Source organism: Archocentrus centrarchus, chromosome 13 (assembly GCF_007364275.1).
Source record: "Archocentrus centrarchus isolate MPI-CPG fArcCen1 chromosome 13, fArcCen1, whole genome shotgun sequence".
NCBI lineage: Eukaryota > Metazoa > Chordata > Actinopteri > Cichliformes > Cichlidae > Archocentrus > Archocentrus centrarchus.
In genome coordinates, this window is record NC_044358.1 from 21,629,282 (window position 1) to 21,645,094 (window position 15,813).

The 15,813-nt window shown below is 40.8% G+C and overlaps 2 protein-coding genes across 2 annotated transcripts; both read right to left on the reverse strand.

Annotated features, from left to right (window-relative positions):
- Nucleotides 1-1,306: 1,306 nt before the first annotated feature.
- Nucleotides 1,307-5,432, reverse strand: LOC115790422 (extracellular calcium-sensing receptor-like). Its single transcript, XM_030744243.1, has 9 exons — nucleotides 5,269-5,432; nucleotides 4,690-4,984; nucleotides 4,468-4,554; nucleotides 3,932-4,201; nucleotides 3,511-3,717; nucleotides 3,151-3,426; nucleotides 2,572-2,799; nucleotides 2,363-2,486; nucleotides 1,307-2,217 (listed from the first exon to the last, which is right to left on the reverse strand). The coding sequence occupies exons 1-9, from the start codon at nucleotides 5,376-5,378 to the stop codon at nucleotides 1,307-1,309; spliced, it is 2,508 nt and encodes an 835-aa protein (XP_030600103.1). The 5' UTR covers nucleotides 5,379-5,432.
- Nucleotides 5,433-11,945: 6,513 nt separating this feature from the next.
- On the reverse strand, nucleotides 11,946-15,813 carry LOC115790423 (extracellular calcium-sensing receptor-like). The gene is made up of 9 exons (XM_030744244.1): nucleotides 15,689-15,813; nucleotides 15,156-15,450; nucleotides 14,939-15,025; nucleotides 14,471-14,740; nucleotides 14,053-14,259; nucleotides 13,703-13,978; nucleotides 13,154-13,381; nucleotides 12,943-13,066; nucleotides 11,946-12,856 (listed from the first exon to the last, which is right to left on the reverse strand). The coding sequence occupies exons 1-9, from the start codon at nucleotides 15,796-15,798 to the stop codon at nucleotides 11,946-11,948; spliced, it is 2,508 nt and encodes an 835-aa protein (XP_030600104.1). The 5' UTR covers nucleotides 15,799-15,813.

Sequence of the window (15,813 nt, forward strand, 5' to 3'; positions counted from 1 at the left end):
TTTCAGTAGTTTGTTGCTGATGACCACTTTCTTTCTTGCATCACTGATGTTCTGGAGGATATCAAGTCTAGTTGTCATGGTGCGGACATTCCAGCATCCCAGTTTAAGAGCTGGTCTCTTACTGTTTTTTGTTCTTGATGTATTCTTGCTTGGTGCAGAAGTTTCGGTCTGTTTGTCAGATATCCTTATCCCCATGGACCCAATGAGGAAGGGAGACCATGGCAGGACATCTTACTGGCTGGAGACTGCCTCAAGCTGGGTAGTTCCCAGCCAGTAAGGTGTAAAATATGTAATATTAAACTGTTTTTGTCATGTTAAGGTTTACTGTTTTTAAAATTATGTTAATGAATATAACGTTAAAAAAATAAATATGATTTTTGTGATTTTCTTTAGGGAATTAATTGATTATATAAAAAATGAAACAGCTCTACTACTGACCTGATATGACTGCTGTAAATTTGTGCTACTTAGCTAATACTCAATCAAATTAAATTACTTAATAGTAATAGAAGTTAATTTTAAATTTCCTTGAACTTGAAAGATTTTAAACCACTAAACATTATCAATTTATTTTAGAAGTGTGGGGCACTGGAAATGTAAAATATGAAATGCACTGAAAAAATTTGTATTAAGATGTGCAGACAGTAACTACCCCGCACACTTAATTTTCTATTCTACCCTTTCTAGATCCATTTTATTCTATTTTGCAAAATTAGGTGATTTTAAGCCAGAGGTGTAATATCTGCTATGATAGAGCCCAGTGTTTAGGGGAATTTCTTTATTTGTAATGATTTTTTTAACCTCTTGGTGTTCCAGATTTCCAGAGTGCCCTTAAAGTAAGTTTGTAAACAGTTTTCAGTCAGTGAACCTGAACCATGTGCTTATGGGGGGTCTTCAAATATGGAAGTTTCATAAAACTGGTCAGTGTATTTGTCACTACAGAAAAGTTCCAGAATGACCAAATATAGATGAATATAGAGTATGAGTACTCGATAAATCCAAGTTGAATTTAATTTATTTAGAGAATGTAAAATATAGTTAGATAGGGTTATACTGGACCAAAAGGTATCACAGAATGATTACTTTCTCAACACAAGTCACATTTGAAAAGTATACAATGTATTTTAATATCAACTTTCAAAACAAACGACAGCAGAATAAAACTTTGAATTGATATTAACAATATATCAACAGTAAGATGTAAAATGAACATTAGATTTATTTAAATGTATCCATTGTGTTTATTTTTCTGCCTGTATGTGATAGAGAAAAGTGACTGATTGTTTATGTATATGATTATTATTGTTTATGAATCAATTCCACGACCCATAATGGCTTTCTTTGTGTTCATCTCTGGTCTCAGCAGGATTATGTAACATTTGGGTCCAAACAGTGTGATCAAGAGTCCAAAACTTGAGGCCAGGATAGCAAATACCTCCACTGCATCTGCAAGATTTCCAGGGGAGCTGATATAAGCAGGAACAAAGGCCACCCACACAGCACAGAAGATCAGCATGCTGAATGTGATGAGCTTGGCCTCATTAAAACTGTCAGGAAGATTCCTTGCCAGGAATGCAATTAGAAAACTGAGAAAAGCCAGCAGGCCAATATACCCCATTAACACTGAAAAACCAACAGTGGACCCAACTGCACACTCATAAACTATCTTATCATAGTGATATTGGGTGTTTTTATGTGGAACTGGAGAGGATGAGACAAGCCAAGCAGTGCAGATGACTACCTGAATAGATGTAAGAACCAGAACTGTTCCTCTCTGCTGCATAGCACCAAACCACTTCAGACTGGCTCCCCCTCCTGGCTTGGAGGCTTTGAACACAGCCAGAACAACCATGGTTTTTACCAGGATGCATGAGACACAGAGTACAAAACTGATCCCAAATGCTGCATGCCTGAGTTGGCATGTCCACAGTCTGGGTCTTCCAATGAACAGCAGTGAACACAGGAAACACAACTTAAGTGAGAGCAATAGCCGGAAACTAAGTTCGGAATTATTGGCCCGTATTATAGGTGTTCTGCGATGGTAGATAAAGATCCCAAGAACAACAGCACATATAAATGTGCCCAGCAATGAGGTTGCTGTCAAACAGATACCCAGAGAATCATGATAGGAGAGGAACTCTGTCTGCTTTGGAACACAGTGGTCACGCTGGGGGTTTGACCAAAAATCCTCTGGACAACTGGTGCACTCCAAGGAGTCTGACAAAAAGGTGAAGATGCTGAAACACATACTATATGTAACTGTAATTGTAATTTCCGCATTGTGGGACTAATAAAGGTATTCATATTTGTATATTTAATAAATATGAAATTAAATATGCCAAGCTAAAAGATAAACACCTACTGCTCTTATTAGTGATTTTTCCCTCAGAACAAGGGATGCAATCAAAACAGCAAAAGGGTAATCCCTCCTTTCTCACCATGTGGGTACCAGAAGTACAGCTCTCACTGCATACTGATTGAGGTGGCTATAGGACAAAATTAATTGTACTTACTACAATGACATATATTGTACATGTTACAAAAGGTATAGTTTGAAAAACCATATATAACCTTTTTGGATTCAAAGTTCCAGAAGATTTTGCCTTCATCAAGTATGAGTTCTTCACCTTTGAAAGCTGACCTCTTAACCTCACCCACATGCTGAACTTTAGTGCTTCCATCAGGGAGCCACAACCAGTTCATCACATCATAAATTGGCACTACATCACCATTCTCATCAAATGACACTTGATCACCAAATGGAGTGGTGAAGTTCACCCTTTCCAAGTAATAAACAAGCTGTTAAAAATGGAAAAAATAAATTACTTTTCACAGTGCAAATGGTGGCACTGTATTCTATGAATATTCAATTATAATATTACAGCTATATATTTGCATATAAATAAATTCAATATGAATAGGGTATATCACTATTAATGCTATATATGCATTCAGTAATTATGTAAGAGAGGTAATAATCTCTCTTACATAATTACATTAACTACTATTTTCGGAGTATGGCAAATCCATCCAGCTTGGTCACAATTAATGTCATGGCATTCTATTTAATCCTACAGGCTAAATTATGTTCTGAAAGTAATTAAAAAGCAAACAATTAAGTCTTAAATGGAATGTATATTGATATCATACCTGCCAGGGTTCAAGTGTTTGCAAAGTGGCACAGCTGTTCCCACTGAAAGGCCCTCTTCCTGGCTTGCACCGCAGCATGTCATCAAGGGAATATGCCAGAGCATACACAGCTTTGTACACATTGTACTCAGGCATGAGGTTGGAAATGTCCAAGAAGTCACTGTTCACATTTTCTAGATCTTCCTGTCCAGTGCATAGTGCACCTCCACCTTCCAACCAGCCTGCTGGAGCAGGTGCAAATCTGCACTGAAATGTGAATTCCCAAAACTGATTTACCTGAAAAATGTTGAAAACTGTTCATTACACATAGTGAAAACACATACTTCTTGCAGCTAATGTAGTAAAAGGTTAAACTCTCACAATGCTATTTCCGTAGCTATTGTTGTGATGCAGCGCAGGACGTATTTGTAACAGGAATTCCCTGAGCCCTGGTATTTCTCCTCGATGAATGGCGATGCCCAGTGTACCACTCAGGTATGGCATGAAGGGAGGTGTTTGGAGCACAGTAGCTTCTGTCCAAGCTTCGCTCGCCATCCATTGCAGGCCTGTTACATTTTGCCTCACTACCTGTACATTGTATGATACCAAATGTAAAAAGTGATATTGTAACTAGCAAATACTTTAGTGCCATTATGATGCCAATGAAGTAGTTTCTCTTCTTGCAAATTAATTACATATGACTCCTTTTCAGCATTCAAACAAAGATGTAATCTATGTTTTACAAAGTGTACTTATGGAGATATCTGCAATAAGTAATAATGAAATAGTTTTAAAGCCAAACCTCTTCCATAAGGTTTATCATGCGACTAGGATATTCAAAGACAATGACGACTCGAGCTGTGGATTTTTTCATCACATCCACAATCCTCCTGAGTTTATTGCGGTCTTTGTTCCAGGGCAAAACCTCAACATAAGCCAGGCAACCTTCACCTGACAGACTCAGCTCAGATTGGAAGGATCTGGCTGCATGAAGTCCATAATCATCATCACTGACAAGCAGACCTGCCCAAGTCCAGCCGAAATGTTTTAGAATCTGAATCATAGCACGTACCTAAGTGAACACAGAATAAAGGGTAAATGCATAAACAATAAAACATCTTTCACTGTTCATCAGCTTCCACAGCACACCACATTATTATCATTGCAATGTAGCTTTGTTCTCTGAGTTCATACATAAATAAAATAGAGTGTAATTGCCAAAATTCATTGCTTTTTTTCAATATTTGTGTGTCCTTATGCATTCTGTTGTGAAAGAGATATTTTCTTCATCAAAAATGCTTAGGCTTTTCTGTTTTAATTTTTGTGACAGAATTTCACCTGGAAAGCATCGCTTGGTATCGTCCTAAAGAAGGATGGATTCTTTTGATGGTCACTTAGGCAGGAACATGTGGCAAAAAAACTCACCTGCAAAAGATACAGACTGTATATTGTAGAAATATCCAAAGTGTTTACTGCATTTTTTCACTTTTTCATTTTTAACACATTGTTTTTTTTACAAATGGTATTGAATTTGCAACTATGCAAAAGTAGAAAACTTACCATAGGTAGTCTGTACAAACCTAAGATACTGGAGATAGCAATAGAATTTGTAGAGGAAGAATCACCCACAATCCCTAGGACTGGAGTATTTCCAGCACATGTATCATTAAATATAATTTGCTTCTCTTGACCACTGGCTAATGACAATGCTGCACGGAAACTAATTCCGAGTTGAAGGCAGTTATCATACAGAGAGTATCCCAGTGTTACATTAGGGAGCAGGTTGGAATTTCTGTTGATCTCATCAACAGCAAAGGCCATGGTTTGTGCAAGCTTAAATCCTAGGGGATAAACACTAAGAAAAGAAAAAATATATATAAAATTGAAAAATACAACAGGGTCTTTGGATCTACAAAACATGCTGCAATATTACTAATATTTGTAAACAATTAAAAAAACTTGAATAACAACCATTAAAGGGATATTTTAATGAAAAAAATAGAAGACACTGCTTTCAAGATACACACATTTTTTCTGAATGGGATTAAGTGCAGTTATTTGAGATACAAAATCTGAATTTATATTGGCACTGGGTTTGACCAGTTTTTTCTTTTAGTGCTGTTTCCCTGTCATACTTACCCATGACAAGTAGGCAGTTGTGGCTTTGAGGTGAAGGACACATCAGGAACACTTGAAAAGAAGTGGATTTGAAAGAGTCCACCCAGAACCACATCTCCAGCCTTGTGCATCCCATTTAGATCAAACTGTCCCAGTAACTGACAGGTGAAGGAAAACTGAGAGGAGGATACAGCAGAGGAAAAGTAGGAATACAGTAAAATAAGCAAAAACAAATTTGCTTGTAAAGATGACCTCATGACAGCTTTCCGAATTTTTGCGACTAGTCACTAGGCTTTATTGCTTTATTATTTCCTTTTATTGGCATGCTTCATTGTGTAATCTTGTACACCGCCCATTACGAAAGAAGGATGAATATGGGAGGGCCTAAAATGCATTTCATCTGAGACTGCTTTTGTATCCAGGCAGACTCAATTAACACTGAGAGGAAATTAGTTATCAACAAGGACCCACTTAAGAATTGGCAGAGATAACAGATGTTTTTTGTATGTTTTGTTACTTACATATGTTTATCAAGTGACATAAAAGAAGAAGCTAATTGAATCATAATTCATGTACAGCAACGTTCATGAATTATGATTGTCTCAACGAGGTCATATTAAAAGCTTCCAGTCCAAATTTGAGTTGAAAGAGAAAATTAAAGATGAGGGAGTGAAAAAATCCAGGGGAATGGGCAAGAAATTAGGCTGCAAAGGGCAAGGGAAGTCTATCCTAAAGTCAAAATACAATTGAGGGACAGTCCCAAATGACAAACAAGACAGAAGAACAGTTCAGTGGGAAAGCCTGGAGATGAAGCAGGGTAGTGGGACCACTTTGGAAGTTTAGCAGATTATCAGCAGGGAGGTGGAACCCCAGGTAGATACTTGGGATGGCAAGATACCACTTTTTTATGTCTGATACTGATACAGATATTTTACATTTGGATATCTGCCGATACCGATATAAATCTGATCTTTTTTTTTCTTTTTAATGTTTTTAAATGCCTGGATAAATTTTACATAAGTGAATAGTCTCTCACACAACAAACTCAAAATCTTTTAGTTGTCCCACATACAAGACTAAGGACCGGGGGGACAGAATGAACATTTCAGGCAGTGGCGCCAAAGCTCTGGAAATGTTTAACACTCCAACTCCATTTAGCTGTGCTGGAGTTTTTCAGCACTGTGGTGCTGTGGTGTCTTTTAAAAAACAGTTGAAAACTTTTCTGTTTAAGCAGGCTTTCTGTTGACTTTATTTTTATTCTTTTTCTTTTAATGTGGTAATGTTATTATGTTTTTAACATGGTGTTTTATATATATTGTGTTTTAATTATTATACAGTGCCTTTCTGTCTGTAAAAAGTGCTATATAAAAAAACTTTACCTACTTACTTGCAGCAATCACTGTATCATCTGAATCGTGTTGCTTCTATGTGAGAAGGCGATGCATTGGCTTATGGCATGTTGCAAATTTCATTAGGGATGCAACTACCGATTATTTTAGCAATTGAGTATTCTATTTATTATTACACTGATTACCCAAGTAATTGGATAAGAAATACTTTTTTTGTATTATCAGTTCATCTGCATAGTCTAACTTCTGTACTGCAGTTTTTCCCTGTGTGAAAAAAACAGGGTGGATGGAGCAGCTACAAAGTTCTCTTTTCTTCACTCACTGATCAGGTGGTTGATGAAGGACCTCCAGCTGTTTCCCAGTAAAGGTTTAATGGTGGTTACAGGGGTGAAAAAGCTTCTTTTGGACACTAGAAAAACATTTGTCACTTGGTGTTGGCTCTCACTGCGGTATTGTATCACTTCCTGTTTCGGAGCACAGTCGTGTTTTTCTGTCTGTTAGCTGTTAAATCTGTATAGCTCAGGGGCGGTTCTAGGGGCGGGGCCACAGGGGCCTTGGCCCCATCTGAAATCTGATTGGCCCCCTGAAGTGCCCCTGTCCTGTCACTCATCTGTCAGCACGAAATCGAGCAGCAGCCTTTTTTGGGGTAGCGGTGGATTCACAGCACTAAGCCATGTAAGATGATGGCCCATCTCTCACCAAAGACAAAACTTTATCCCACTTACCTGAAGGTGCAACTGTGACTTTGTCTTGACTAAGACCTCATACACATTAATGTTCCAAACGCATTTCAAGAAGACTACGGAAATTTGTTTTTGTAAGAATATAAACAAAATGCAATGAAATTTAAGTTTCACAAGCCGATGATTTCTTTTCCAATAGAATATTTTCCACTAGAATATTGGAATACCGGTTTGCTGCTGAGGTGTGACGGCAATACTTGTGCTCATAGCTAACCTTGAGGTTGCAGTCGCAGTGCTTTGTGTAGCACCAAAAAACAAGAACGGGATCTGCTCCCCGCGCGAATCCGCTGCTGGTGAACGGTGGATGCTTGGTGTGATTTGATTGCCGTCACACCGTTCTGGGTCAAATTTATATTTTTTCTGCACACTTTACAAAACACCTTTTGATCATTTCACATGACCGGCTTAAGCCAGTCTTTGAATGCCGGGTCATCGAGGCAAAGCTGTGAAAACGTACATTTTCCCATGACGAGGCACAAAATGACTCGCTATAGTCTCGACACATTAGGCGGTTGCAACACTGCGCATGCGCACAGCAGATCGGACAGCGGAACCAATCGAATCAATCGTTATATTTTTATATAGATTTTATAGTTAAACGAACTTAAAAAAAAAGTCTGCATCAATGGAAAAGTCGAAATATATTGAAGGGGTGATGAATTTACTACCAAGTCAAATTCTGTTTGTTACCGTTTACTACCTTTTAATAGCCTTAATTTGAGCTCATTTAATTTACTACCTTTTACTACCTTTTACCACCCCGCGGAAACCCTGTTCTATGTGAGAAGGTGATGCATTGGCTTATGGCATGTTGTAAATTTCATTAGGGCTGCAACTACGGATTATTTTAGCAATTGAGTATTCTATTTACTATTACACTGATTACCCAAGTAACTGGATAAGAAATACTTTTTTAATATTATCGGTTCATCTGCATATTCTAACTTCTGTACTGCAGTTTTTCCGTGTGTGAAACAAACAGGGTGGATGGAGCAGCTACAGAGTTCTCTTTTCTTCACTCACTGATCAGGTGGTTGATGAAGGACCTCCAGCTGTTTCCCAGTAAAGGTTTAATGGTGGTTACAGGGGTGAAAAAGCTTCTTTTGGACACTAGAAAAACATTTCCTTTTGCTCCATCTGAGCTCACCGCCTCCGCCTCTGCGCTTGTGCAGACAGACTGCACGTTAAAACAGCTGACAAGTGTTGTGCTATCAATGTTTATGTTGAAAAACTGGGGGCTGCGGGAGCGTAATCTTCCATCCATCCTTCCTCTTCCGCTTATCCGGGGCCGGGTCGCGGGGGCAGGAGCCTAAGCAGAAGCCCATGCTTCCCTCTCCCCAGCCACCTTCTCCAGCTCATCTGGAGGGACCCCAAGGCATTCCCAGGCTAGCCGAGAGAAATAATCTCTCCAGCGTGTCCTGGGTCTACCACGGGGCCTCCTCCCAGTGGGACATGCCCAGAACACCTCACCCGAGAGGCGGCCAGGAGGAATCCTAATCAGATGCCCGAGCCACCTCAACTGGCTCCTTTCGATGTGGAGGAGCAGCGGCTCTACTCTGAGCCCCTCCCGGATGGCCGCACTCCTCACCTTATCTCTTCGCCACCCTTCGAAGGAAACTCATTTCTGCCGCTTGTATTCGCGATCTTAATCTTTTGGTCACTACCCAAAGCTCGTGACCATAGGTGAGGGTAGGAATGTAGATCGACCGGTAAATCAAGAGCTTCGTTTTATACACTAAGCTCTCTCTTCACCACGACAGACCGGTGCAGCATCCGCATCACTGCAGAAGCGGCCCCGATCCGTCTGTCGATCTCCCGCTCCCTTCTCCCATCACTCGTGAACAAGACCCCGAGATACTTGAACTCTTCCACTTGGGGCAAGAACTCGATCCTGAGCCGGAGAGGGCACTCCACCCTTTTCCGGTTGAGGACCATGGCCTCAGACTTAGAGGTGCTGATTCTCATGCCAGCCGCTTCACACTCGGCTGTGAACCATTTCACTGCGAGCTGGAGGCCACCCCCTGATGAAGCCAACAGGACCGCATCATCTGCAAAGGGCAGAGATGAGACTCTGAGGCCACCAAGGAAGAAGCCTTCCGCCACCTGGCTATGCCTAGAAATTCTGTCCATAAAAATTATGAACAGAATTGGAGTCCAACACCCACAGGAAACGAATCCGACTTATTACCGGCTATACGGACCAAGCTCTCACTGCAGTTGTACAGAGATTGAATGGCCCGCAACAACGGGCCAGACACCCCATACTCCCGCAGGACCTCCCAAAGGATACCCTGAGGGACACGGTCGAATGCCTTCTCCAAGTCCACAAAGCACATGTAGACTGGTTGGGCAAACTCCCATGCACACTCGAATATCCTTGAGAGGATAAAGAGCTGGTCCAGCGTTCCGCAACCAGGACGAAAACCGCATTGTTGCTCCTGAATCCGAGGTTCGAATAATGGACGGACCCTCCTTTCCAGCACCCTGGCATAGACCTTTCTGGGGAGGCTGAGGAGTGTGATCCCCCAAAAGTTGGAGCACACCCTCCGGTCTCCCTTCTTAAAGATGGGGACCACCACCTCGGTCTGCCAATCCAATGACACTGCCCCAGATCTCCACGCGATGTTGCAGAGGCGTATCAACCAAGACAGCCCTACAACATCCAGAGCCTTCGGGAACTCAGGGTGAATCTCATCCACCCCAGGGGCCCTGCCACCAAGGAGTTGTTTAACTGCCTCAGTGACCTCACCCCCAGTGATGTTCAAGTCATCGCCCTCGTCCCCAGACTCTGCTTCCACTACAGAAGGTGTGTCAGTGGGATTCAGGAGGTCCTCGAAGTATTCCTTCCACCGTCCGACTATACCCTCAGTTGAAGTCAGCAGCACCCCACCTGCACTATAAACCGTGTGAGTGGAGCACTGCTTTCCCCTCCTGAGTCGCCTGACGGTTTGCCAGAATCGCTTTGATGCCGTCCAAAAGTCTTTTTTTCATAGCCTCACCGAACTCCTCCCGCACCCTAGTGTTTCTTCGGCTTGGCCTGCCGATACCTGTCAGCTTCCTCCAGAGTCCCACAGGCTAACCAAGCCCGATAGGACTCTTCCTTCAGCTTGATGGCTCCCTTCACCTCCAGTGACCACCATCTGGTTTGGGGGTTACCACCATGGCAGGCACCAACCACCTTGCAGCCACAGCTCTGAGCAGCAGCCTCAACAATGGAGGTACGGAACATGGTCCATTCGGACTCAATGTCCTCAGCCTCCCTCGGAATGCTGTCGAAGTTCTGCCGGAGGTGAGAGTTGAAGATCTCCCGGACTGGGGCTTCTGCCAGGCGTTCCCAGCGCACCCTCACAATACGTTTAGCCTGTCATGTACAATGCACTACATAAGTCCCGCTTATGGAATGTGGCTGTCCGTTGACGAAAGCCTCGATCTCTGAGGGGAGAGAAGCTAGAGACTTGAGGCTCCAGCATACCACGAACAGTTTAGAAACAATTTGAAATGAGAAAAAAAGCAATTTATTAACTGATTAAGTCGTGTTTTAGCCTGCTTATTGCTAGCGGATCTATTCTGACCCAAAGTGCAGCCGTGACCGGTTCTGAATGACGGCTTTACAACAGACAGCCGCTCCAAGTCTTGCCGGTACTGTGTACCGGTGCAGAATCTTTTAGTGGTACGCAGTACCGGATCATACCGGCTTACTTTAACCCCTGCTGTTTCCCCAGCATATGTGTTATTCCTCATAGCCGGAAGGGAGGAACTGATGGTGTTGAACAGGCCAATCAAGATCGTTGTGGGCTGCGTCGGCAGTTGAGTACAGGTTACAACGTAGATTGTAGAGCTTCTGCACAAGCCTAAATGCTGGCAATGTCACTGGCCAAATACATAGGTTACACTGCAGGTCCTGCAAAGACTCAGCACTGCATTATAAATCTAAGAGTATACTTGCATAACATAATGTATTACAGTCATTTTAATAATAATTGGTTTTTGTTGATTATACTGTTTTTGTGATCGTTTGGAGCTCAATTCAAAATCAAAATTCAATTAACCCTAGAACACTGGGCAATCGCCACTGATGCACATGTGACCTGCCCTTACCTGCCGTGAACAGCTGGTTAACACCGAGCATATCACAGCTGAGATGACTGATCAAACTACCGTCTACCGACTCGTTCATCTTTATAGGGTTAATTGTACAGCCCTACTTTTGAGATTATGTTCTGTTTCCTAAGTCCTGCATTTGTGTTTACATCCTGCCTGCCACATAGCCCCTACGTGACACAGGCGAAATATACATGAATATACAGTAAGAGTGGAAGAACAATCTATGTTGTTTATGTAGTTTATTTAGACAATGTAATTTACAGTTAATTTACTTGCTGTTATGTTTCACAAACACAAACCAATCAAATAAATAAAAGGAGAATAAATCATCATGTTTCTATATTTGCAAGCGTATGACCTCAGCACTAATAGTTCAAATGCATATTAATTATTTTAATTATCTAATTATCATTTAATAATTTAAATGTATTATTTTTATTTTTTTTCTACATGTACTGTATAGAGAAAATTGACTTTTTCTGTCTGTTGACAGATGAATTATTTATGACTCAATGCCACGGCCCATAATAGCTTTCTTGGTGTTCATCTCTGGTCTCAACAAGATTATGTAACATTTGGGTCCAAACAGTGTGATCAAGAGTCCAAAACCTGAGGCCAAGATGGCAAATACTTCTACTGCATCTGCAAGATTTCCTGGTGAGCTGATATAAGCAGGAACAAAGGCCACCCACACAGCACAGAAGATCAGCATGCTGAATGTGATGAGCTTGGCCTCATTAAAACTGTCAGGAAGATTCCTTGCCAGGAATGCAATTAGAAGACTGAGGAAAGCCAACATGCCAATATAGCCCAGTAACACTGAAAAACCAACAGTGGACCCAACTGCACACTCATAAACTATCTTATCATTGTGATATTGGGTGTTTTTATGTGCAGCTGGAGAGGACGAGACAAGCCAGGCAGTGCAGATGGCTGCCTGAATAGATGTAAGAACCAGAACTGTTCCTCTCTGCTGCATAGCACCAAACCACTTCAGACTGGCTCCTCCACCTGGCTTGGAGGCCTTGAACACAGCCAGAACAACCATGGTTTTTACCAGGATGCATGAGACACAAAGTACAAAGCTGATCCCAAATGCTGCATGCCTGAGTTGGCATGTCCACAGGCGGGGTCGTCCAATGAACAGCAGTGAACACAGGAAACACAACTTAAGTGAGAGCAATAGCTGGAAACTAAGCTCTGAATTGTTGGCCCGTATTATAGGTGTTCTGCGATGGTAGATAAAGATCCCAAGAACAACAGCACATATAAATGTGCCCAGCAATGAGGTTGCTGTCAAACAGATACCCAGAGGCTCATGGTAGGAGAGGAACTCTGTCTTCTTAGGTACACATTGGTCACGCTGGGGGTTTGACCAAAAATCCTCTGGACAACTGGTGCACTCCAAGGAGTCTGACAGAAAAGTGGAGATGCTGAAACACATACTATATTTAATAAAAATGAAATTACATATGCCAAGCTGAAAGATAAACACCTACTGCTCTTATTAGTGATTTTTCCCTCAGAACAAAGGATGCAGTCAAAACAGCATTCGGGTTCCCCCTTTCTCCTCACTATGTGGGTACCAGATGTACAGCTCTCACTGCATACTGATCGAGGTGGCTATAGGAAGAAGTAAATTATTATCTACTAGAATGACATATACATACATGTGACAAAAGGTAAAAGTCTAAATAGACCATATATAACCTTTTTGGATTCAAAGTTCCAGAAGATTTTGTCTTCATCAAGTATGAGTTCTTCACCTTTGAAAGCTGACCTCTTAACCTCACCCACATTCTGAACTTTAGTGCTTCCATCTGGGAGCCACAACCAGTTCATCACATCGTAAATTGGCAATACATCACCATTCTCATCAAATGACACTTGATCACCAAATGGAGTGGTGAAGTTCACCCTTTCCAAGTAATAAACAAGCTTTTAAAAAGGGATGTATGAGAAATACATTACTTTTCACAGTGCAAACAGTGACATCCAGTATTCAATATTCAAATATAATATTACATCTATTATACTTGAATAAAAAAATTCAATACAATCTAACTCAAAAACAAACACGGCTCTTAACTTTTAATACTATATACATAAACAGGTTAATAATCTCTCTGGTCTAAAACTCGACTTTCAGTCAGGAGTATTGAAAATCATTTTAGCTCACTTCATAGACATGTAAGTTTTGATCCTGTATTTAACAGGCTAAATTATTTTCTGAAAGTGGAGTGTAAACTGATATCACACCTGCCATGGCTTCAGTGTACGCAAAGTGGCACAGCTGTTCCCACTGAAAGGCCCTCTTCCTGGCTTGCACCGCAGCATGTTATCAAGGGAATATGCCAGAGCATACACAGCTTTGTACACATTGTACTCAGGCCTGAGGCTGGAAGTGTCCAAGAACTCACTGTTCACATTTTCTAGATCTTCCTGTCCAGTGCATAGTGCACCTCCACCTTCCACCCAGCCTGCTGGAGCAGGTGCAAATCTGCACTGAAATGTGATTTCCCAAAATTGATTTACCTGAAAAATGTTTGTTACACATAGTGAAAATATATAATTATTGCAGCTACCATATTAAAAGGTTAAACTCTCACCATGCTGTTTCCATAGCTATTTCTGTGATCCAGCTCAGGACGTATTTGTAACAGGAATTCCCTGAGCCCTGGTATTTCTCCTCGACGAATAGCGATGCCCAGTGTACCACCCAGGTATGGCATAAGCTGGGGTGTTTGGAGCACATCAGCTGCTGTCCAGGCTTCACTGGCAATCCACTGCAGGCCTGTTACATTTTGCCTCACTACCTATCCGTAGTATTATACCAAACATGTAAAGTGGTATTGTAACTAGCAACTACTTTAGTGCCATTATGATTCCATTGAAGTAGCTGCTCATTTTGCAAATTAATTCTACATGATTATTTTTCTGTATTCATTCCAAAACAGACTTAATATACAAACTGCAATGATTCAGATCTTTATAACTAGTAATAATCAAATTGTTTTAAAGCCAAACCTCTTCCATAAGATTTATCATGCGACTATAATGTTCAAAAACAATGACGACTCGAGCTGTGGATTTTTTCATCACATTCACAATCCTCCTGAGTTCATCTGTGTCTTTGTCCCAGGGCAAAACCTCGACATAAGCCAGGCAACCTTCACCTGACAGACTCAGCTCAGATTGGAAAGATCTGGCTACGTGAAGTCCATAATCATCATCACTGACAAGCAGACCTGCCCAAGTCCAGCCGAAATATTTTAGAATCTGAATCATAGCACGTACCTAAGTGAATACAAATTTAAATGTAAGTGCTTAAATAACAAAATCATTCACTCGAGTATGTGCTCATCACCATCCACAGAAAAGCGTATCATTGTATTTTGTTTTGTTCTCTTCTGTTCTCTTCTGTCATACAATAACAAAATACAATGAAATTCTTCTTCATTAAAATCACTTAGCTTTTCCATTTTAATTTTTCACCTGGAAAGCATCACTTGGGATTGTCCTAAAGAAGGATGGATATTTTTGACGGTCACTCAGGCAGGAACATGTGGCATAATAACTCACCTGTGAAAAATGCATACTGTATATTGTACAAATATTCAAAGTCTTTTCTGTACTTCTGATTTTTTTTTAAATTTACAATTAAATTAAAATTATTTAAGAAAACTATCACATGGAAAAGCAGAAAACTTACCATAGGTAGTCTGTACAAGCCTAAGACGTTGGAAATAGCAATACAATGTGTAGAGATAGAATCACCCACGATTCCTATGACGGGAGAACTTCCAGCACACGTATCATTAAATATAATTTGCTCCTCTTGACCACTGGCTAATGACAACGCTGCACGGAAACCAATTCCAAGTTCAAGGCAGTTATCATAAAGAGTGTATCCCAGAGTCACATTAGATAGCAGGTTGGAGTTCCTGTTGATCTCATCAACAGCAAAGGCCATGGTTTGTGCGAGCCTAAATCCTAGGGGATAAACACTAAGAAAAGAAAAAACAAAAAAAGCTTACAACAGGACACTTGGAAAACATTGTGTGGATTTACTAATGTTATAATGACAGGAATTAAATAACAACAACTGAAGGGATACATGCATTTTTTTTGTGAATGCATTAGGAGAAAATGTGTAGTTATTTGAGATGCAAAATATATTATCATATTGGCCAGTTTTTTTTTGTTTGTTTTTTTTTTTAAGTACTGTTTCCCTGTCATACTTACCCATGGCAAGTAGGCTGTTGTGGCTTTGAGGTATAGGACACATCAGGAACACTTGAAAAGAAGTGGATTTGAAAGAGTCCACCCAAAATCACATCTCCAGTCTTGTGCATCCCATTTAGCTCAAA

Coding starts and splice junctions, on each gene's coding strand:
- LOC115790422 (XM_030744243.1), bottom strand. CDS start 5,378: ATGCACAAGGCTGGAGATGTGGTTCTGGGTGGACTCTTTCAAATCCAC. Junction 4,985..5,268: donor CAACTGCCTACTTGTCATGG/GTAAGTATGACA, acceptor TTCTTTTCTTAG/TGTTTATCCCCTAGGATTTA. Junction 4,555..4,689: donor GTTTGTACAGACTACCTATG/GTAAGTTTTCTA, acceptor TATCTTTTGCAG/GTGAGTTTTTTTGCCACATG.
- LOC115790423 (XM_030744244.1), bottom strand. CDS start 15,798: ATGCACAAGACTGGAGATGTGATTTTGGGTGGACTCTTTCAAATCCAC. Junction 15,451..15,688: donor CAACAGCCTACTTGCCATGG/GTAAGTATGACA, acceptor TTCTTTTCTTAG/TGTTTATCCCCTAGGATTTA. Junction 13,979..14,052: donor ATAGCTATGGAAACAGCATG/GTGAGAGTTTAA, acceptor AACATTTTTCAG/GTAAATCAATTTTGGGAAAT.